We start from the raw sequence: 24,391 nt of genomic DNA on the forward strand, positions 1-24,391 counted from the left end.
AATTTTGAAGTATATCCATAACTATATATATTACTCTTGATAGAAACAGGTGAGTAATATATCCATTACTAATAACACTTTATTATTCCTTGCAATTGCAACAATTTAGTCCTCAAATTTACAAAATAACAATTTTATATCTTATATTGAACAAATGGGTCAATTTAAATTTTTTATTTAATGGAGGAATTAATTATTGATCTACAATTTTTAAATTTAGTGGACTAATTAGCTATTTCATAAATTTACATGGATTCAAAAACAAAAGAAAAAGGTTAAAAGGGTGAATAAGTACGTTACAAACTAAGGGTAACCATAGTTTAAAATTACAAAATATTACACATGTTATTGTGACAAGACAGTCCATTTAAGGCCATTCAAGTAGTGTAGGCAATTGTTTCAACATCTCAAGTGAGGTAGGCCACCACATATTTTGGCATTCAAACAAAAATATGGAAAACAAATCATAAAAACCAAAACACATTAAATGTTACATAGATCAGATTTTTAAGGTTTTCACCCTTTGGTAACTTTCATTCTTTTGGGGTGAAAACAAAATGGTTAATACTAAAATAAACACTAACATCACACAATAGTTAAAATAAAACAAGTAAATGGTCATTAATAACCTAATGTGTCATAGTTGACTCGACTCGTCACGACTCGTCTCGACTCATCTCAACCACCTTCTAAGGTCACCGGTTGAAGAAGGCGAAACCTCGCCACCGAGACTCTCGGTGCAACACGAAGAGTAGTTAGAATGTTGCTCTAACCCGAAATGTGATGTTACATTCACACTCTTGAAACTTGGACTTCTTAAACTATGTCCATAATTTCCATAACCAACTCCTCCTACATTATAAGGATCCGGAGCAGGGAAAGAAAGTCTTTTCTTTACTGATCCGGATCTATCTCGCTCTGGCGTCGATGGCCTTTGCCTCGGAGCACTCTGCGAGCGAATCCGAGCCTTTGCAGACTCGGTCGCTTGCATGTAATTAGGCAATGTAGGTGTAGCATTGGAAACACCATTGCTTGTTCCAACTCTACTATTTTGGTACAAGTTTCCGTTGTAATGGTAGTTAGACCTTAAGCTTGGTGTTTGAGATGTGTGGTGGTAGCTTCTATCTTCTCTAACACAACGAGGACTCGACGACCGGACTTGAATAGGTCTTGATTTGGCCGGAGACGGAGTGGTTACGGATTGGTTAAGGGATCCATTTTGGTGTGTTCTATGGAGTGGTGAAGCAATGGAGTGTCTTTGTGGTTGGTGGTTTGGATTGTATTGGTAATTTGGATGTGATCTTCTGTAGTTTGTTCCTAGATATGAATAAGGTTGAGATGTGTCAACTTCTACTGTCTTGATAGAGTCTCTTTGATCAGTTGAAGCTCTTCCTCTATTCTCCCATGGTTTTGTGGCCATCCATCTATCCAACCATTTTGGTCTCTCTTCAAGTTCTTCTTCATTTCCAATTGATGATGTTCTTCCATTTCTCCAAATCTGTGAAATTGTCAAAAGCCAATTAGCCAAGAAAATTGTGTTCGGTTCTGCAGTGACAAAAATTGATTTTAAATTGAACGAATCCCGCTAAAACAAAGTTGAATGTTGAGTGATTCATGTTATATACTTCATGCAAAAGTGAGTTGAACAGTGAATTTAAGAGTAAAAATCACGTTTAGACTCAAAAACTATAAATTTTAGTTTCAAGTAGAATCAATTATGGAAAGCAGAATCAATTCTACTCGATAGCAACCAAATATGTCAGAATCAATTCTACACATCAAAAATGAATTCTAAGTGCTTCAACCGTGAAACTAAACATACACATAGAGCCAAATGCTTCAAATTTCAGCTTCAAGTTAGAATCAATTTTGGTGGCAGAATCCATTCTACTTGAGAATATTCAAACATGTATTTTGTTGAAACTCTAAAATATAACTTTGTTCTAATTCCAAAATCACGGTGACGCATAGTGATTTTGCGAAAAGAAGGAAAAAAAGTGAAAATGAGAGTAAAACTAAAACCTGTTGGGAAAAAGCTTGTGACAAGGACTTTTCCCTCTTCATAGCTGCTTCCTTCCTCTGTTGCAACATGGCCTTAACTTCTTCAACTGTGTGTGGACGATCATCCCAATCATCTGCAACACTACTTCCTTCTCTCGACTATCAAAAACAACACGAGTTTCAAACACGTAAGCCAACAAACACAACCAATGATGGTGGTTTAATCACATCACAAGGATACATATAACTTACTATTGATTTTCTGTCTGAAATGTCTTGAAGATACCGCGAATCCCAAACACTAGTAGTGTCACTGAAGGTCGATTTTCTACTTCCATCATGTGATGTAGACCTTACCCTTTGGTCAAGAACTCTTGCTTGCACTCTAACAAGAGCTTGCATGCATCTAAGTGTCATTTTTGCTTGTTTCCTAACATTGTGACCTCTCACTAATGCTTGCAACTTCACCAACCCCTTAAGTGCTCGAAGCGCTCTTCTTGCCTTTAATGTTCAAACACACACACACCAAGAAAAAAAAGTAATTTTCAATTTCATTTCATATAAACTTGTTATCAAGTTGGTATGACAAATTCAAGTTGGTTTGGCAAAATCACGACGACATGTGATTTTGCCAAACTCACCTTGTCAACGTTTGGTTGAAGATCTAAAGTGTAGCTTTTACCAAAATCACGATGACACACTGTGATTCTGACAAAAGCTAGACTTTGCCAGAATCGCTGAATGTCACCGTGACTTTCCCAAAAGCTAGACTTCAAAACTTCAGCAAAATCGCGGTGCCATTGCGATTCGGCCAAACTCGCCGTAATCCAAGACATGCAAATTAGATCTATTATGCAAACTCACCAAGTAGCCTCTAAAAGAAGTTTGTATCACCACAGCAGCACAATGCTCTCTAGCATAATTTGTAGGCTTAGTCAACCTTGCAACTTCCATAGCAGCTTGAGCAGTGGCTCTTGCTGCTTCAGCAGTAGCCATAGCCACAGCAAGAGCATGCTTTTCATCTTGATCTGTCCTTGAAGAAGCCACACTTGCAGCAGTAGCAACAACAACATCATGCTTCAACTTTGTTGGTGTACTTTGCTGAGTATTATTGTTCACAGTTTCATGATTCACAACAGGTTTTCTAAAAATCCATCTTCTTTTTTCTCTCTTCTACAAAATAAAAAAGTAATTTTTTTTCACAAATTTTCATTGTTTCAACTCTTCATTTCCATTAACTTGAAAGTAAAACTAAAAGGGTCACAGAAACCATAAACAAAAACAAGAAAAAGGGTCATAATTATAATCATAATAATTAAAGAACATAATTTTAGAAGTACCTTTTCTTCATCTTCTTCTTGATCACAATCTTCTCTTCTTCTACCACTTCTCTTCTCACTATCTTTTGTTGGAGATCTGAATGCCCTTTTAACAGCAGTTAACCATGAACTACTTCCTTTCTTCCCCATTGAAAAAAAAAATAGCTTCTACAAAAAGCTCTTAGAAAAAGCCATAAATTTTTGCAGAGTTATTAAAGACAGAAAGATTCAACTTGATTGGTTTTTAAAAAAAGAGAAAGAGAAAACCAAAGCAAAAACAAACACTTGTGAATCTTTGGTTCAATCTATGTTATTTTTATCACAAGTACACATTCAAAATGCTACAGAAAACATGTCCCCATTTGTGCAAATAAATGAATCATTCTTGCAGTGAAATTAATATCTAATCAGAGTTACAAAAATTTGAACTGTTTGTTTGATTATGATAAATAGTATAGTTTAGCAAATTAAATTATTTTGACCAACTATAAAGTATATTATATTGAGTTAAAATCATGGTTTAAGATTATGTTGAGTACTATAAGGTTTATACAAAAATTGAGACATGACAGGCTGTAGCATAGAATATAAAAATGCAATGTATGATGAAACTAAATGTGCAAAGGTTATGGATTTTTGTGGCATGAGGGTGGACAGCAATGGGAGTGTCAGAATCTATACATTAAGCTTTAATGTTATGAATAATAATTAACAATAATTGAAAGTTGAAACAATGAATTTTTTTATTTATTTTTGTTGTGAATAAAATGGATGTGTGGGGGGATAGATTATATTATATTATTATTATACTATAAAAGAAAATTTAAAAATGATTGTGTATGGGAGAGAGAGAATGATGCCCACGAGATTGAACTAGGGAAAGATGTATAGCACGTTGAGGGTGGCCTAGAGAGAAACCAAAAGTGGCTTTTTCTATAATGGAATCAGAAAAGCTATTATTTCTTTTTTGGTATAAGTACCTTCTTTCTTTAAAAATAGAATTGAATAAAGTGTGTTTTTTTAAGTGAAAATTAATTTTGATTAAAAGTGTTTTTTTAACCAAGAGAGTGCACAAAGCCTAAACAAAGAGAAATTAGACAACAAGTCTCAAAGACAATCTAGAACAATCCAATATAAACATACTTCTCATAGAAAGAAGGCACACATCTAATCAAGAAACACCAAAGAAATTAGAAAAGATTAAGTTTCGCAAGATAGTCTGCGCATTGATCAGTCTTTCTAAAAATGTGATGAAATTAGACTTCTTCAAATTGAGGAAGAAGGCGGGAAATCTGTCTAATCAAATTCAAACCATGATTGAACAGCCTAGAAGATCCTTGAAGAGCATCTACCATATACTTGTTATCAACTTGGACGATGAGTTTCTTAAAACCATGATTCCAAGCTAAATCCAAACCCAAAAACACTCCCTAAAACTCAGCATTAACACTACTACAGTCACCAAGATAACTATGATAGCCACCTGATCAGTGCATTTTGATGCACGTTCTTCCATGTTTGTACTTAAACATTTCTTCGGTTTGCTTTACTTATTTTTATGTTTTAATGTGTTTTTACAATTTATTTTATTTTTGCACTTATTTGTTTTTCACATTATATTTTCAGCATTAGCAGCTTTCACGAGAAAAATCATATCTTGAGCTACGAGTATCAGATTGAGGTTTGTGAGTATGCGTTGGAAAGCTAAGGAAAAGATCTACAACTTTTTTTCAGAAGTCGTGAGCTGAATCGAACTGTAGCAGGGCCAGAAAGTCTGTTGAAGTTGCATAATTTTATTTGTATTTTTGTTGGGTCATTTGTAGTGGGCTGGGTCGACCCAGTTGAGTTGTAAAACGGGTCTTTGTTTTCCCCTAGGTCTAGCAGCCGTACACCAGGGGGAAGAAAAAAAAATCACTATTGATGTACGAATTTGAGAGCTTGCAAAGAATGACTATGGAGAACTAATTTCCCAAGAATCAATTCATTGTAATCGGATGCCACTTTGAGGTTCTTTTATAATTTCCATTAATCTGTTCCTTTGAAATATATCTATAATCACAATTACTTGCTTAATTTAATTGTTTTTACATGATAGAATTCTTTAATTTGATTGTTGTCTGCTTTTGAATCAATTTCGTGATTAGTGTAGCTTTTGCATTATCGCGTTCGATCATATTGCGTTTGCTTAATTCGCAATAGTTTTAATCCGTTTGCTTTACTCGAAATTCAGGGACAGACTTCGTATAATTGTTATTGCGCTTGTCAAAAGCTTTTGTAATCGAATAGGATCAGACTCGTTTAGGGAATTGGAATTTTATAGGGATCAATGATAAGTCGGAAGATGATATAGTGGGTTGATTCGTTTCAGCTTATTCAAATAATCACTGTTCATAATCACTTATTTTCTGCATGTTTGTAATTGAACACCAAATCAACCCCCCCATTCGATTACGTTTAATTATTACAAACAAGAATCCTTGAGACGATATCCGAGTTTAATTGTCGCTGTATTACGTTTTTACAAAATTACTCGTTTTGATCCGCGCGCGACAGCGGATCAAATTGGCGCTGTTGTCGGGGATTCTTGTTTCTTTTAATCGTTTTTAGAGTCATAGGTTTAGTGTCTAAGCGTATAGGTCCTAGTTTCCCCGCAGTTTCGTCCAACTTGCGTATTGGTCTTTTTGTGGTTTGGGAAAAAAAATCTGTTTTTAAACAAATTGTCTCAGATTATTCCGATTTTTTGTCGATTGATTAGGAAAAAATCAGTAATCAAAAGCCTCTATTTATAAAATAAATAATGGACGACACCCTAAAAAATCGAAATTCCTTATTTTTCTATTTTTTATGAATTTTTTTTCTGTTTTGATAGTTTTAGAAAATTCCGAAAAAAATCTCAAAATTATATTTTTAAGTCATTAGATTAATTTCGGTGTCAGTTTATTTTTTTGAATTATTTTTGATCAATTTCTTTCTTTGTGTTTGTTTTTTTGAATTTTAGGACATTGTTGGAATTTTCACTATTGTTGTTGTTGCTGCATTGTTGTTCCGTTAGTCATGGCTACTAGGTCTCGCTGTTCTGAAATTGTTGCTTTTGATCCTGAAATAGAGAGAACTTTGCACACACAACGTAGAACAGTCCAGGCTACCAATAGTTCACCACCCACAATTGAGTCTGATTCTGAGTCTGACTATTTGCATAACTTGTTTGCTTCGGATTCTGAACTTGATTTTGCAATGGCTGATAATAGAACCTTAAGGCAGTTAGCTGCTCCTGATGTGAATTACAATGGTTTGTGTATTGAATATGATGCTGTTGTTGTTCCTTTTGAATTAAAATCGGGTTTAATACACTTGTTGCCAAAGTTTAGTGGTCTTGCAGGTGAAGATCCACACAAGCATTTGAAAGAGTTCCAGGTGGTGTGTTCTACACCATTGAAGCCTGAAGGGATCACCGAAGATCACATCAAACTTCGAGCTTTTCCTTTTTCATTGCAGGGTGCAACAAAGGATTGGATTTATTATCTCGAGCCAAACTCAATTGCAAGTTGGACTGCCCTAAAAAAAGTGTTCCTAGAGAGATACTTTCCTGCCTCCAGAGCTGCCTCAATAAGAAAGGAGATTTGTGGTATTAGACAAGGTAATGAGTCGTTGACCGAGTATTGGGAGAGATTCAAGCACTTGGTATCTAGCTGCCCTCAACACCAGATCACAGAGCAACTACTCATCCAGTACTTTTATGAGGGGTTGTTAGCGATGGACAGGAATATTCTTGATGCTGCTAGTGGTGGAGCACTAGTCGATAAAACTCCAGCTGCTGCCAAAGCACTTATTGAAAATATGTCTCTTAATTCTCAATAGTTCACTACTAGAGACAATTCTGTTCACAGCAAAGGCGTGAGTCAAATTCAAGTTTCTTCCAACAAGGCTTTAGATACCAGAATTGACAAACTCACCACCTTAGTCAAACAACTGGCAGTAGCAAAACCTCAAACAGCAACTGTGTGTGGCATTTGTACTTCTCTTGAGCACTCGACTGATACCTGTCCTATTCTGAGAGACGAGTCCATTACTGAGCTGCCACAAGCTTATGCAGCCAACCTTTTCAATCAAAACAGGTACAACAACACTCCTGACCTGTCCACCAACAAATACCATCCCAACCTTCGATATGGAAACCCGCAAACCAGCCAACATTAGAACTCACCTCAAGTGGCTGCCCCTGCACCTTCCGGACCATCCTTGGAGGATCTTGTTAAGCAAATGGCCGTGAACAACCTCCAATTTCAACAAAGGACCGATACTAGCATTCAGACCTTGAACACACAGATGGGACAACTTGCTACTCAAATAAATAACATGCAAGCTCAAGGTTCGAACCAACTTCCAGCCTAGACAGTTGTCAATCCGAATGGTCCTAATGCTAATGTGAGCGTAATTTCTTTGAGATCCGGAAAAGTTACAGAACCAGCCCCTGAAAAAAATAAAAAAATCATTGAGGTAACTTCTGAACTTTCTCCTTCTGAACCTCACTCAGCTGAACTTTCTTCTCCTTCTTCTGTTGTGGTCGAAACTGAAAAAATTAAAGAAAAGGAGTATGTGCCACCAGTCCCCTTTCCACATAGAGTTCTGAAAAATAAAAGAATTGAGGAGGGAGACAAAGAAAGAGAGATATTGGATGTTTTCCGAAAGGTTGCGGTAAAAATTCCGCTACTTGATATTATTAAGCAGGTTCCTAAGTATGCAAAGTTTCTGAAAGATTTGTGTACCAACAAGAGGAGGATTAAGGGAAGTGAAAGAGTAAACTTAGGACGAAATATTTCTGCCTTTATTCAGACCAAACAATCATCCAAACAGATTGTAGGCGAGCAAAATGTTTCAGCCCTCACTACTCAGGTTTTGCCACAAAAGCAGAAGGATCCGGGAACATTTGTTATTCCTTGTACCATCAGGGATAGTAAATTTGAGAACTGCATGCTTGATTTGGGAGCGGACATTAATGTTATGCCTACTTCTGTTTATAATAACCTTTGTCTTAGTCCTTTGCAGCATACAGGTTTAATCATTCAATTGGCAAACAGGAGCAATGCTCGACCCGCCGGGGTAGTCGAAGATGTTCTTGTTCAAGTTAACGATTTGATTTTTCCTGCAGATTTCTATATTCTAGACATGGAAGGAGAAACCAAGACAAGCAGAGCTCCCATCATTTTAGGCAGACTGTTCATGAAAACGGCGAAGACAAAAATTGATGTTGACGATGGAACCATGTCCATGGAATTTGGTGACATTGTCGCAAAATTTAACATTTTTGATGCCATGAAACACCCTGTGGAGGAGCATTCTGTTTTTCATATTGAGCTGATTTTTGAATTAGTTGATGACGCTAGTTCAGAACTATTTGTGCTTGATTTTCCATCTCTCTCTGGTTTTGATGATATTTATTCATGTTTTGATTGTACTGACACTAACGTTTGTGTTGTCTGTGCTGAGATTGATGCTGCCTTGCAGGCTGATACATTTCTTACAGGTGAAGTTGTTACCATTAAACCTGTTTTTGCAGTTGATGCTCTTGACATCCCGGCTGCCCCAAGCATTCCATCCACCGAGCAGCCCCCGTCCTTAGAGCTAAAAGAGCTCTCTAAGAACCTGAAATATGCTTACTTGGAGAGTAATGAAAAACTTCCTGTTATTATCTCTTCTAACCTTGATTTTGATCAAGAAGACAAACTTTTGTAGGTTTTGAAGAAACACAAGAAGGCAATCGGGTGGACATTAGCTGACCTTCCAGGTATTAGCCCATCGATGTGCATGCACAAGATTCTACTTGAGGATGGATCCAAAACAGTAAGGCAGCCCCAAAGGAGGCTTAATCCTTTGATTCTTGATGTTGTGAAGAAAGAGGTAACCAAACTCTTGCAAGCAGGTATCATTTATCCTATCTCTGACAGTAAATGGGTAAGCCCAGTGCAGGTTGTACCTAAGAAATCTGGACTTACAATGGCGAAAAATGAAAAGAATGAACTTGTTCCCACTAGAGTTCAAAACAGCTGGAGAGTTTGTATTGATTACAGGAGATTGAACCAGGCTACGAGAAAGGATCATTTTCCTTTACCGTTCATTGACCAAATGCTTGAACGGTTAGCTGGTAAATCACACTATTGTTTTCTTGATGGTTTTTCAGGTTATTTTCAGATTCATATTGCACCGGAGGATCAAGAGAAGACGACTTTTACTTGTCCTTTCGGTACTTTTTCTTACAGGAGGATGCCTTTTGGTCTTTGCAATGCTCCTGGCACTTTCCAGCGATGCATGATTAGCATTTTTTCTGATTTTATCGAAAATTGCGTGGAGGTTTTTATGGATGATTTCACTGTCTATGGTTCCTCTTTTGATGCATGCTTGAACAGTTTAACCTTGATTTTAGAAAGATGCATCGAGACTAACCTTGTTTTGAATTATGAAAAATTCATTTTATGGTTGAGCAGGGAATTGTTCTTGGTCTCATTATTTCTGAAAAAGGAATTTCTGTTGACCCTGCTAAGATTGATGTAATTTCTACACTGCCTTACCCTTCTTGCGTTCGCGAGATTCGTTCTTTTCTTGGTCATGCAGGTTTTTACAGGCGTTTCATCAAGGATTTCAGCAAGATAGCTCTTCCGCTGTCAAACTTGTTGAAGAATGACGTCACTTTCAGCTTCGATGACAAGTGCAAACAAGCGTTTGACTTCTTGAAGAAAGCATTGACTTCCGCTCCCATAATCCAGCCCCCTGACTGGACCCTCCCGTTTGAGCTTATGTGTGATGCTTCTAATTATGCTGTTGGGGTTGTTCTTGCACAAAGAGTTGACAAGGCTACCCATGTTATTTACTATGCTTCTAGGACTTTAGATTCTGCACAGTCAAATTACACTACCACTGAAAAAGAACTGCTAGCTATTGTTTTTGCTCTTGATGAATTCAGATCTTATTTGCTAGGTTCCAAGGTTGTTGTTTTTACTGACCATGCAACTTTGAAGTACTTGCTGAAGAAGCCGGATGCAAAACCGAGATTGATTCGGTGGATGTTGTTGCTCCAAGAGTTTAATGTTGAGATTAAAGACAAAAGTGGAGTTGAGAACTTAGTGGCTGATCACTTGAGCAAGATAGAGAGAAATGAAGATCCTTTTCCTATTCAGGATGACTTTCCTGATGAGCAGTTGTTTCTTTTGCATGGGATTACACCTTGGTTTGTTGACATTGTTAATTTTCTTGTTGCTGGTGTTTTTTCTACAGGTGCATCGAGATCACATGTTCATAAACTCAAGAGTGATGCCAAATATTATGTTTGGGATGATCCATATCTATGGAAGTTTGGTAGTGATCAGGTAATCAAGAGATGTGTCCCCGACAATGAGATTGAATCTATTTTGAATTTTTCTCATGCATCTCAAGTCGGCGGACACTTTGGTCCTTAAAGGACGGCAAGAAAGGTCCTTGATTCAGGTTTATATTGGCCAACTGTTTTTAAGGATGCTTATGAGACTTACCGCACTTGCAAAGAGTGCCAGATAGCAGGTACAAACATCACTCGTAAGAGTGAAATGCCTCAGCAGCCTATGCTTTTCTGTGAGGTATTTGATGTATGGGGAATCGACTTCATGGGTCCCTTTCCTGTATCATTTGGTTTTATTTACATTTTGCTTGCTGTTGATTATGTTTCAAAATGGGTGGAAGCTATCCCCACTAGGACTAATGATTCTAGAGTTGTTGCAGATTTTGTCAGGTCTAATATTTTTTGCAGGTTTGGAATACCGCGAGCTATCATCAGTGACCAAGGCACTCATTTCTGTAACCGCACAATGGAAGCTTTACTCCGGAAGTATGGAGTTGTGCACAGAGTCTCTACTGCTTATCACCCACAAACTAATGGGCAAGCTGAGATCTCAAACAGGGAGATCAAACAGGTTTTAGAGAAAATGGTGCAGCCAAACAGGAAGGACTGGAGTCGTCGTCTAGAAGACGCACTTTGGGCTCAAAGAACCGCTTTCAAGACACCCATTGGGATGTCTCCTTATCGACTTGTTTTTGGTAAGGCATGTCATCTTCCTGTTGAGATAGAACACCGTGCTTATTGGACAGTGAAAAGTTATAATTTGGAGATGCAACAAGTAGGTATTGAAAGAAAACTCCAATTACAACAGTTGGAAGAGCTTAGATTAGAGGCTTATGAAATCTCTAGGATTTATAAAGAGAAAACTAAGCACTTCCATGATAAGATGATTTCTAGGAAGAAATTTTCTGTGGGCCAACAAGTTTTATTGTTTAACTCCCGCCTTAAGCTTATGGCTGGGAAACTTCGATCCAAATGGATTGGCCCCTTTGTTATTACTAATGTTTTCCCTCATGGTGCAGTAGAAATAAAAAGTGCAGGTACTGACAAAGTCTTCAAGGTTAACGGGAAGCGTCTGAAGTTATTCCATGCAAGTTCGGTGCCTGAAGATGTCAGCATAGAGGAGCTTTCTTTGGAAGCGCCTGACTACGCTGCAACTTGATCAGGGAGTCTTTCTTTCCTCCTCTCTACTTTATTAGTAATGTCCTTTCATTGAGGGCAATGCTTAGTTTAAGTGTGGGGGAGGGAATCGTGTGTTTTCTTTGTTTTTGTTAGTGTTTTGTTTATTTTTAGTCATTAAAAAAAATGCATCTTCTTGAAAGTTTTAGGCTATAGATTACTTTGAGTCGAGTTTGCGGAGACTTGAGAAAAATTCATAAGATCGGTATTGTTTTAACACCGTAAGTCTCCTGCATATGGAAATTGAGTTGAATTTTTATTATGTTTTAGCCGTACATTCGCATCCTCTGACAACTCTTGAGTAGTTTATTTCAGCAATCAGCACCATCTCACACACACTCTACGTAGGGAAGCCGATGAATATAAGTGAGTGTTCTGAAAAAGAAAAAAAAAGAAATAAAGGAATGCACCTTCTAAGTTTGGTGACCCTCACCCGGTCACTTAACTCAACGGTTGTAGAACATTCAAAAAAAAGTTTTTGACTCGTTGTTAGTTGGTTCAGCGGTTTCTGGTGCTGAACTTGGTAGGGCGAATTACGGTCCGATCCCCCGCAACTACAAGTGAGTAAGTAAAGGGTTATGCCACTTAAGTACCAGAACCCCGTGCAGAAAAGGATCAAAGTCACTAACCGGTCACCTTACTATGAGTGTGTGGAGATAACGGGCTTAATGTGATTGCGCCTGAATGAAAAAGAACGAAAGAAGGATGAGTAAGTTAGGCTTTAGTATAATAATATGATTCGAGTTGATTTGTGTATTCAGGAGGTTTATGTCTGCATAACTGCGGATTAGTGTTCTTACAATATCCTTAGTGTGCAAGATTAGTACCTATCAATGCAAAGTTAACCGAAGATGACTTGTAGCCTAGGATGAGTAACTAATGATGTATTTATGCTTTCTTTGTTTTGTTTTTCGTTTTGCTCGGAGTGCAAAAGTTCAAGTGTGGGAGAATTTGATCAGTGCATTTTGATGCACGTTCTTCCATGTTTGTACTTAAGCATTTCTTCGGTTTGCTTTACTTATTTTTATGTTTTAATGTGTTTTTACAATTTATTTTATTTTTGCACTTATTTGTTTTTCGCATTATATTTTCAGCATTAGCAGCTTTCACGAGAAAAATCATATCTTGAGCTACGAGTATCAGATTGAGGCTTGTGAGTATGTGTTGGAAAGCTAAGGAAAAGATCTACAACTTTTTTTTAGAAGTCGAGAGCTGAATCGAACTGTAGCAGGGCCAGAAAGTCTGTTGAAGTTGCATAATTTTATTTGTATTTTTGTTGGGTCATTTGTAGTGGGCTGGGTCGACCCAGTTGAGTTGTAAACGGGTCTTTGTTTTCCCCTAGGTCTAGCAGCCGTACACCAGGGGGAAGAAAAAAAATCACTATTGATGTACGAATTTGAGAGCTTGCAAAGAATGACTAAGCCAAGTTCCAATGTTATCACGATAAAGACCTCCACAAGAGGCACTAATATCAATCTTAGCAGCCCATTTGAATTTAAGCAAACCCAGCCCGAAGCAGGGGGATTCCAATGCATTGAGATGGGATTTCTAACTATAGGATTAACTTTAAGTAACAACTGCTTACTTTTCCGGCAAATCCAAAAATAATTTTGAATATCAAGAATAAGATTAAGAGGCATGACAAACAAAGGATCATGAATACGCTTGTTGCGCCAAATCCACATTATTTGATGGCAACTGAAAGCCCATAAATCAAACCAGTTGTCGTTGAAGGAATGAGAAAAATTGAAATTAATCCAATCCATCAAAGATGAAGATAAGAAGATAGCTTGATGTTGACGATTAACAAGATGAGACCACATACTTTTAGTATAACCACAATCACGTAGAGCATGGAGAATAGTGTCTATAGCCATACCACACAAGTCACGAGAATCATTTCGCAAATGAAGATGATGAAGATATGAGTTAGTAATAATGCCCATGTGGCACATTTTCTAGATAAAAATACAAGTCCTTTTGGGAACTTGAAGCTTTCAAACATGATTCCAGACAGGGTTACTAACATCTTCCGGATTATGATTAAGAATACCATACATGATCGATATCAAGAATTGACCATAGCTAGAACCACTCCAATTGTAGCAATCAACAGTAGAAATATCAGTAGAAAGGGGGATAAATAGCATGAATTTTACTAAATGTATGAGCTAGAAAAATCATATTAATAATATCCTAATTCCAAGTGCCTGATGATGTCAAAAGGTTGGTCACACGAGAAAGATTTTGAATACTGTCCAAATGTGAGTTGTCCAAGGCTTTGAGAAAAATCCCATGAGCAACTCAAGCATCCTTCCATATCCTAATAGAATGACCATTTCCCACCTCACAATAAGCCATAGTATCCAATTTAGGTATAAGCTCAATGATAGATTTCCAAATGCAGGAGTCAGAGGTTTTAGCCATGAAACTGTTCGTGTTTTGATACCTAGAAGCATATTTACTCTTCATAGTTCTGCACCAAAGCGAATTTTTATCATTCATGAACTTCCACCACAATTTAACAAGACAAGCTTTGTTCATGAGATACAAATTTCTAAGACCAACTCCTCGAAACTTTTTGTCTTTGGTAAGAATGCTCCAACGTATAGAGTGAAGTTGCTTCTTCTCCAAAGAGTCACCCTAGATGAACGCTCTTTGCACATGAATTCTCTCTTTCAACTTACCTTTCATAAGTATCCCCTGCCTTTTGCAAAATAAATACCTCTTATTTCTTACTTGGCTTTTGCAAGTTCCCTCGACTTTTTATACGGGAAGTTCAATTCCTAAACCTGCTTACCTTTTGTAAGTGCCCCCGTGCCTTTTGCATGGGAACTTCTCTTATTGTAAGTCCCTTATACCTTTTGTACAAGAGAATTACTTCATCTTATAATTGCCTTTTGCGAGTCCTCTCCTCCTTTCGCACGAGAGATACCCTCCATTACCTTTTGCATAAGGGATTGCATTTTCAATGCACTTCACTAGGCATTCCTAGCATTTTTCTAAGGGATTATCCTTGCCTTTTGCAGAAGAACACCATTTTCATTCTATCTCTCTTCTTAAACCTTTTGTTGAGAAATTTCTCAAACCCTTTTGTATGAGAAGTCAACACCCCATCATTTCTTCTTAAACCTTTCATTAAAAAGTTCTCACTTCCTTTTGCATGAGAAGCTTCTATATTTCTTCTTAGTCTTTTGTTAAGGAGTTCTCATTGCCTTTTGCATGAGAAATCATACCATATTCATTATTTCTTCTTAGTATTTTGCTAAGGAGTTCTCAGTACCTTTTGTATGAGAATCACATCCAGCTTTCTTCTTAACCTTTTGTTGAGGAGTTTCTCATCGCCTTTTGCGTGAGAAATCATATCCATCTTCATATGCCTTCTTAACCTTTTGTTGAGGAGTTTCTCATTATCTTTTGTATGAGAAATTTATTCCAGTGTTCTTCTTAACCTTTTATTGAGGAGTTTCTCATCGCCTTTTGCATGAGAAATCATATCCATCTTCATGCATTCTTCTTAACCTTTTCTTAAGAAGTTCTCACTACCTTTTGTATGAAATTTTCAATACCTAATAGACCTTTTATTGAAGAGTTCTCACTACCTTTTTGTAGGAGAATATCATTCCCAACTTTCTTCTTGACCTTTCTTTAAGGAGTTATCATTACCTTTTGTATGAGAAACCATATCCACAGTGAAGTCATCATTCACCTCCATATTTCTTATTGACCTTGTGTTAAGAAGTGATCATTTCCTTTTGCATGAGAGATCACATTCACCTTTATGTGCTTTCTTAGCCTTTTGTTGAGATTTTCTCATATACCTTGTGCATAAGGAAATATTGTACCTTTTTTCTTACATTTTGCGGGTCTCCTCTACCTTTTGTAGCAGGAAGTCTAATCATTTCCCAGTCAAGTTACTTGCCTTTTGTAAGACGTCTCCCTGCCTTTCGCAGAAGATTTCAATTTACCCATACATCCTCTTTTAATTTCCTTTCACAAATACATGGTTTTCTTACCTTCGTGGAATCCTGCGGGAATATTTTAAATCACCAGTACGTGCCAAAACTTGTTAGTGGAGGCAGAGAAAAAAATAGAAAAGAAAAGAAAACTGAAAATCACCAGTACTTCATTTTCATTTCATTTCGATTTTCATTTCAATTTGACTCTAACAGCTTTCTATTTTCTAACTAACTAAATGTGAATTTCGATTGAATTTACATTTTCATTTCTAACTTAATCTGATATCCAAACTCTATAAGTATCCTTCACTTATCACAATATCAGAGGACTCTCTCATTTTCATCACCTTCATCGAGCTCACAACTCATTTTTCACCAATCTCAAAAATCATCACTCTTAATCCTCAATTGTCACTTCTTTTCACATTTTGAAAATCAATTATCTCACAACCGCATTCCTTTGAAACAACAAAAACAATCACAAAACATAACAGAAAAGAAGAAGAAGATGAAGAGAGAGAAAGAAAAGTTCAAGAAGTGAAAATCGTACCTGACACCGGCATCTTCCCCGGTGAGTCCCCGTTTCATCTTCATAGTTTTGCAACATATATGCTACCACTATGTAGCCCTCCATGAGGGAAATCAAATCCCCAAGGTAGAGTGGCTTTATTGCCCTCCGTTTCGATTTAATTTTGAATCTTAGAGCTAGGGTTCTTCCTTCTTTCATGTCGATTTGAACAACTCATGAAGAATTAGAAAATTCCATGGATAGATTTGAACTCAGTGCATAAAACTAGGTTAGTTGATGTTCTTGATTGCTATTTTGAAGTGTCTTTGCCTCTGGAGAGGACCTCTGGCACGACGGAGGGTGAACTGAGACAAGAGAGAGGGAATACGCGTTCATGTTGGCTCTGAGTTTCTCATTTGGCATGTGTTCCACATTTTTCTCAATTGCCTTTAACTCATAAATCTTACATGGAATTCACTCACTAATTGATGACTCATGGACACATCATCATCAACATTATCTACATTTTTCATGCTGATTTTCGTTTGGACTTATGTTTGGGTTTTAGACCATTTTGCTGATTCGACCATGATTTTACTTGTGTACTCCCCATACAGTATATGTTAGTTTGGACTTGGCTTTTGCTTTGGCCCATGCACCACCACTTATTTACACCGCGATATTGCTGGCTGTACCCCGTACCCCCATGTTTTGGGCATTTTTTATTTGATTTCTTTAATTTTGCTACATATTTCTTAAAGGTGATAATTGTTTATAGTGATGCAAATTGATGGAAATTAATTTTAAAGTTTTAATTAGGATTATAACATGATTAATTGATTAGGTTATAATTAATGAGTGATTAATTCTTGATTAATTGTTGAAAAATGAATAGAAAAATATGTGACTAATCTTAACTTTGATGTTAAATGCATGATAATTGTAGATTGCAAGATGTGGTTTGATTTGATTCATTAATGTTTTAGATGATTAAGTATTTCATGATTAGACTTAAATTGATTAGAATTTGTTTGTTCATTAATTTGGTTCATGGATTGTTAGGTTTAATTTCATCTTTTTAATCAATGGTTTCCTGGTGTTGATTTTCTTGATTAGATTACACTTTAACCATGACATGTTCCCTTAGACTTAAATGTTTAAGGTTTAATCCCTAAGGTTTAGAAATATATTGATATGCATGTTCCCCTAGTTTACGACTTGTAAAGAATCACATGGTTCATTGATTGATCCCTTAGGTATGTTGTATACATAATTCAATTATCTTTCGTTCCCATTGGTTGTGTTGATCAAAGTTTACTTTAATTAACCAAATTCTTTGCATTGTGCTAACTTCCCCAAGCCTATTCAAGTTACCAAATGACCCTTGATCACTTGATAGGGCAAGTCCCTTGTGTTCAAGTTGTATCGGACCTCACGAACTCAAGACCTCAAGATTCATATTCAAGTTCAAGACTTCAAGTTAGTACAAGCCATTCACATTGAAAACAGAGTGGACTACTATTCAAGCACAACAAAGGTGTATCAACACTTGTCAATCATGATTCAAGTTGTGTGCCATGAGCCTTAAGTAGTAGATAAGGGGTGAGAGTGGAACATTCCTATCCTCATTCTGAATATCTTTGAGTATGGGATGAATGACCTAGTTACTCATCATATTCACCTCTAGTCATAGACTTTAGTGAAATTTAAATAAGATAATTGACAAGTCTTTCTACACAGATGTAGGATGTGGACTGAAGATCAGCTCTTAACCTTCTAGGATTTCTTTTCCCCTTTGCTTTCTTTGTTTCAGTAAAACTACTTTTATGAATAAACTAAAAAACAATTAACAAAATGGTTAGAATTGTACGCCACGAGTCTTAAGCAACGGAGAAGGGGTGAGAGTGGAGCATTCCTATCCTCATTCTGAATATCTTTGGGTACGGGAAGAATGACCCAGTTGCTCATCGTATTCACCTTCATTCATAGACTTTAGTATGATTCAAATCATGACTTTCTTTTCAAAATAAAAGGAAACTCACCTCATCAAACTCATTTTTTTCCTTTGGGTATCATTTACTTTTAAAACCTTTTTAGAAAGAATGTGTTACTTCCATTCTACCGTGAATGAAGCTTAAACCTCCATGCGTCAGCATACAAGCATTGTTTAACGGCTAGAGTGCAATCCATGTGCATCCATTCTATCGTAAACAAACAAATGCTTAAGGCTCCCATGCTCGAGCATACAAGAAAGTTGATTGTAGAATGTGAACGTTAGCACTGTTCATTAAAAACAACTAACACATCTATCTTAGTTCTACGAACTACGAAGCTCTGATTTCCTTATTGCACTATGAGGATACGTAGGCACGAGGACCCCAATCCTTGGCGAGCACATTAATTATTAAACCTTTTTCTCCTTTTGCGAGTAATCTTTAGATAGTAACACCCGTTCTTACAAAGAACAATCAAAATGGTTCTCGTTTAGTACAATGGATGTGAGGGATACTAATACCTTCCCCTTGCATAACCGACTTCCTTACCCTTTTTCTCTTCCCCCGGGGTTTTATCGATGTTTTCCCTTTCGTTCAGGAATAAATAAAGTTTGATGGCGACTCTGTTGTATCTTTGAGCGTGCAATGCGCTCAGGTTTATTTCATGTAGCTTCACCTCAAAAGAGTGTCCAACTAACCATGCACATTCAAATTTGAAGGGGTTAGGAACCTGTCTAAAATTCGTATCATGGAGAGTAAGCAAAACATAATGATGGTCATAGAAGTCAAGTCTATGCAACACCTTCACGTGAGCCTCAAGATACATATTTCTCCAACTGTCATTGCAAAGAACACGATTTAACTTCTCATAGATATGCATACCCGATGTGTCACAGGACCACACCAAGTATACGGAAAACCAAAGCTACCCATGTCAAGAAGATTACAATTATCGATACGATTTTGAAAACGAGTACATCGGCAGAGAGAAGTCGAACATCTACCTCTTTTTTCATTCAGATATAAGATACCATTGAAATCTCCATCCACAGTCCACCTCTAATTCATAGTAAAACAAAAGCGACACTCGAATGTCGTATCACAGGGACTCTTTAATGTTATAACCAAACAAATGAAAAGAAGGGTTTTTTTAAGATTCAAAACTTAAATCGAAGATGATTAAAGGTAAAAGCGAAATTGATAAATAAGCTAATCTATTGTATCGTTTTCCGACTTATCATCGATTCTTATAATTTCAATTCCCTAACGGATTCAATCCCATTCGATTACAATACCCACTGACAAGCGGAAATTGGTATTATATGATGTATGTTCCTAATTTTCGAATTAAGAAAACAGATTTAAGCAGACGCGAATTAAGCAGACGCGAATTACGCAAACGCTACTTAATCAAACACTATAACGAAAAAGCTACGCTAACGTGATTATAGTTAAGGATCATACAAATAATCAAATTTAATCAACTCTATCCTATAAGAAACAATCGAATTAAGCAAACGAAAGTAATCGAATTAAGCAAACGAGTTTATAGGAAGAATTGAAAAGAAATCGAAATTAAACTAAAATTAATGAAAACCTCAAAATGGAATTCGAATACAACAGATCAGCTCTTTGAGGATTAGCTCTCCATGAAATATTCTAAGCAATATTGTATCATCAAAATTCAGAATAGGATTCATGTAGCAGTGAAAGACCTAATATAATAAAAGGGAAATTCGGGCCCTTATGGGATCCGATCCAAAATTTACAAAAATCGGCTCAAACTAACTATTTTAATTAAGTCTGGAACTTAAACGAATTATTTGGAAATTCTTCACTCTGAATTTGCTTTTGACTTCAACGTGAAACTTTTAAATTTTCTTCTTAGCTTTCCAACGCATATTATAATGCGTTAATTCGACTTCTATAGCTCAAGTTATGATCTGCATAGTGACAAGGTATCAAATAATTGTTTATGCTGAAAATAAAGTACAAAAATAAAATAAAGCAAAAAATAAACTTAAATCTAAAAACATAATAAAATAGTAAAATAAGTAAAATAAACTAAGGAAATGCCTAAGTACAATTATAGAAGAATATGCATCAAAATGCATTGATCAACTTCCCCCACACTTGAACTTTTATACTCTGAGCAAAATTATAATTTCAAAATAAAAGGAAAAAATAGAGCATGTACTTCCAAAAGTTTTTAAGATACAAGGTACAAGCAGAATTCTAAGTCTAAGCTTCAAGAACGTGGTGTGAGTGAGAAAACTTTTGTGACATTCAAAGAAGATAGGAAAATAGATTGCCAAAGAGTACATCAAAAGCAGTAAGATCCTCACAGGATAAAATTCACTCAACTCTCGAGTGTTTAGGTTAATTGTTTACACTCAAAGCACAACATGAAAGTTCGTACTACCATAAGCTTGAAAATACTTTAACATCCACAATTGAAATACATGCACACAAAGATCGAAAGGACTTTTATTTGGTTATAACGTGGCCAAGGTAAGGGTGAGATAAATCATAAGGAGTTGATCTGTTGTATTCAAAATCCACTTTGAGGTTTTTATTAATTTCAGTTTAATTTTGATTTCTTTTCTATTTTTATTTTCTTTTTCTGCCAACTTCCGAAATATTACAAATATAATTATTCAACCCCACACAACTCCAAACAAGACTCTTCCAACCCTTTGAATATGGTGATAACATTGTTTTTCACTTCTCGGTTTGTAATGAGTTTAAAAAAAAGGATAATAGGCTCAAGGGGGTTTCAAACAAGGGATGATATTATTTCAGGGTTGACTTTTTGGCTAACTGGCTAAAAAAACAAAAAACAAAACTGCCTTTATCATATCAGTGTGCACAAGTAAACAACAGTATCAACAAGAGTCAATTCAAGTTCTAGAGACTAACAGACATGAGTGAATCACACCAGAAATAAAGAAATGAATTCTTGTATGTTATCCATATAAGGCTCAAAATCTCACAAGGTTAATTGATCTACCACGAATGATGTATAATTTAGAGTTTAGTCCTACCTATCATACTAAAAATGCACAACAAATTTATCACATCACACCACAAGACTTTAGTTAAGAGAACTAAGAAAAATACTCATAATTGTAACTCAAAAACCAAAGGAAAAAACATGCAATTTTTTTAAGAAAGCAAACAAAAACCAAAACAGAGAAAAACTGAAAACAAAACAAAGAAAACAAAACAAATAAATGGTTTCCTCCCCCACACTTAAAACATACATTATCGTTAATGAAAGAGCATAAATATAAAATAAGAGTGAGAGAAAGGAAAGAACACACTCGAGGAGTCAAGGCGGATAAATGATTGCATAAGCAGCCTTTTCCAAAGAGAGCTCTTCTACAGTCTCTTCTTCCAAAGTCGGGTTCTCATGGAGTAGCTTTGGGGAGTGTCCATTGACCTTGAAATTTTGATTAGTGCATTTTCCTTGTATTCCAGGATCAAAGAAGTATCTTCGATAAGTAAAAGTGTTGAATGGGCACGCGAAAGTGATCTCCTTTTTCACAACATCAAGAATTAAAGGATTACAGGGCTGTCTCACTACTTTTGTTTCATCTTTAAGTGAGATGGATGAGCTAATATCACGAGTGTCAGGCCCAAGTCCATCCAATTCCCTTTTTATGTTTCTACTTAAGTTGAAGCTTTGATGAATAATATGAATCCTCAGGAAGTGGTTTAGGCTCTAAAGAACGTGGTTGTTCAATGGATGGTATGTTTAGGGCAGTCGGAATGTCAAGAGCTTCAGCTATATAAACAACTTCATTTACACTGTCACCCTGCAAGGTAACATCAATCTCAGTACAAAGGTTAGTGTTAGTACAATTATCACATGAGTAAATATCATCAAAACCAGATAAAGTTGGAAAATCAGCTGAAAACAAATCAGAATAAGCTTCATCAACAATTACAGAAAGCAACTCTATTTGAAAAACAGAATGCTCTTCCAAGGGATGTTTCATAACATCAAAAACATTGAATTTCGCGACAATGTCACCAAATTCCATGGACATGGTTCCATCGTCAACATCAACTTTTGTTTTAGCTGTTTTCATGAACGGTCTGCCCCAAATGATTGGTGATCTGCTTGAATTTGTTTCTCCATACATGTCCAAAATGTAAAAGTCTGCAGGAAAAATCAAGTCATTAACTTGAACAAGCACATCTTCCACTACTCCAGTGGGGCGGGCATTACTTCTGTTCGCTAGTTGAATGATTAAACTTGTATGTTGCAAAGGACCAAAATCAAAATTATTATACACAGAAGTAGCCATAAGATTAATGCTCGCTCCTAAATCAAGCATGCAATTTTTGAATTTACTATCCCTAGTGGTACAAGGAATAATAAAAGTTCATGGATCCTTGCACTTTTGTGGCATGTCCTAAGTGAGGGATGAACCGGTGGGTGAAGTATTAGGATGAATAAGGGCCAAAACATTTCGTCCCAAATTCACTCTCTCGTTTCCGGTAAGCCTCCTCTTGTGTGTGCACAAATCCTTCAAAAAAATTGCATATTTTGGGACCTACTTAATCACATTAAGTAGTGGAATGTTCACTGCCACCTTTCTGAATACATCCAAAATCTCTCTCTCTTTGTCTTCCTCATCAATTTTCTTATTTTTCACAACTCTTTGTGAGAAAGGGATTGGTGGTACATACTCTTTTTCAGCCTCAACAATAACAGAAGGTTCAGATGTTGCAATAACAATTCTTTTATTTTTTTTCTGGGGCTGGTTCTGGAACTTTTCCGGATCTCAAGGAAATTGAACTCACATTGAGGCATTTTGGATTCACTAATGTTTGGGCAGGTAGTTGGTTCCATCCTCGAGCTTGCTGCATGACATTTATTGAAGTGACAAACTGTCCAATTTCTGTTTACAAAGTCTGAATACTAGAATTTGTTCGTTGTTCAAACTGAAGATTATTTATAGCCATTTACTTGACAAGATCCTCAAGTGAAGGTCCGGAAGGTATAAAGGTGGTTACTTGGGGAGGGCTATATGGTGGTGGTGGTGGTGGAAGGGGTATCATCAACTGTTTCACTAAAGAGGTAAGTTCATCAATTATGGTTTCTAGAGCTTTGTTGGAAGAAGAAACTTGAATCTCATTTACACCTTTTGCTTGGACCACAAAATTATCCCTTGTTGTGAACTGTTGGGAGTTAAGTGCCATGTTCTCAATCAAGGATTTGGCAGCATCTGGAGTTTTATCAACGAGTGCTCCACCACTAGCAGCATCTAAAATGTTTCTTTTCATTGGTAGCAATCCCTCATAAAAGTATTGTATTAGCAATTGTTCAGAAATCTGGTGGTAAGGACAACTCGACACTAACTGCTTGAATCTCTCCCAGCATTCGGCCAATGAATCCATGTCAACCTGTCTAATACCATATATTTCGTTTCTGATTGAAGAAGCTCTTGAAGTAGGGAAAAATCTTTCTAAGAAGATTTTCTTCATATTATTCCAACTTGTAATAGAATTTGGCTCAAGATAATATAATCAATCTTTTGCAGCATCTTGTAGTGAGAATGGAAATGCTCTAAGATTGACATGATCTTCAGTAATTCCTTGAGGCCTCAATGGTGCATACAATCTAAAATTTGTTTAGATGCCTATGCGAATCCTCACCTGCAAGACCATTAAACCTTGGCAACAAGTGTATTAAATCAGATTTCAATTTGAAAGGTACAACAGCAACAAGATATTCAATATATAAAGTATTATAATTAACATAAAGGGTAACAAGTTCTCTCAGAGTTCTTTGGTCACCCATGTTAAACTCAACAGAAAAAAACTCAACAAACAATGAGAAACACATAACTAATTCAGCAATGCAACAACAAATAGGAAAATACCGACAATATCCCTATTAAGAAAAAAACAATTGAAATACGAAAAACACTATTAAAATAAAAGGAAAAAAAAATACAAAAACACGAAAATTAATCTAATAACGTCAATTAAAAATTTTGAGAATTTTTTCGGAATTTTTTGAAACTATCAAAACAGAAAACAAATCATAAAAA

The 24,391-nt window shown here is 36.3% G+C and overlaps 1 protein-coding gene and 1 pseudogene across 2 annotated transcripts; one reads left to right on the plus strand and one right to left on the minus strand.

The window, feature by feature from the left end:
* Positions 1–254: 254 nt before the first annotated feature.
* On the minus strand, positions 255–3,988 carry LOC127076132 (protein IQ-DOMAIN 17). Of its 2 annotated transcripts, none has more exons than XM_051017696.1 (5): positions 3,342–3,988; positions 2,866–3,171; positions 2,254–2,502; positions 2,023–2,160; positions 255–1,498 (listed from the first exon to the last, which is right to left on the minus strand). In XM_051017696.1, exons 1-5 carry the CDS (start codon positions 3,468–3,470, stop codon positions 674–676), a joined length of 1,647 nt encoding a protein of 548 aa, XP_050873653.1. In that variant the 5' UTR covers positions 3,471–3,988; the 3' UTR covers positions 255–673. The 2 variants fall into 2 exon arrangements, with proteins under 2 accessions (XP_050873653.1, XP_050873652.1); XM_051017695.1 differs by having other exon boundaries at positions 2,866–3,174; positions 3,342–3,985.
* A 2,386-nt stretch (positions 3,989–6,374) lies between these two features.
* On the plus strand, positions 6,375–23,640 carry LOC127137976 (uncharacterized; annotated as a pseudogene).
* The last annotated feature ends 751 nt before the right edge of the window (positions 23,641–24,391 follow it).

Source organism: Lathyrus oleraceus, chromosome 4 (genome assembly GCF_024323335.1).
Source record: "Lathyrus oleraceus cultivar Zhongwan6 chromosome 4, CAAS_Psat_ZW6_1.0, whole genome shotgun sequence".
Taxonomy (NCBI): domain Eukaryota; kingdom Viridiplantae; phylum Streptophyta; class Magnoliopsida; order Fabales; family Fabaceae; genus Lathyrus; species Lathyrus oleraceus.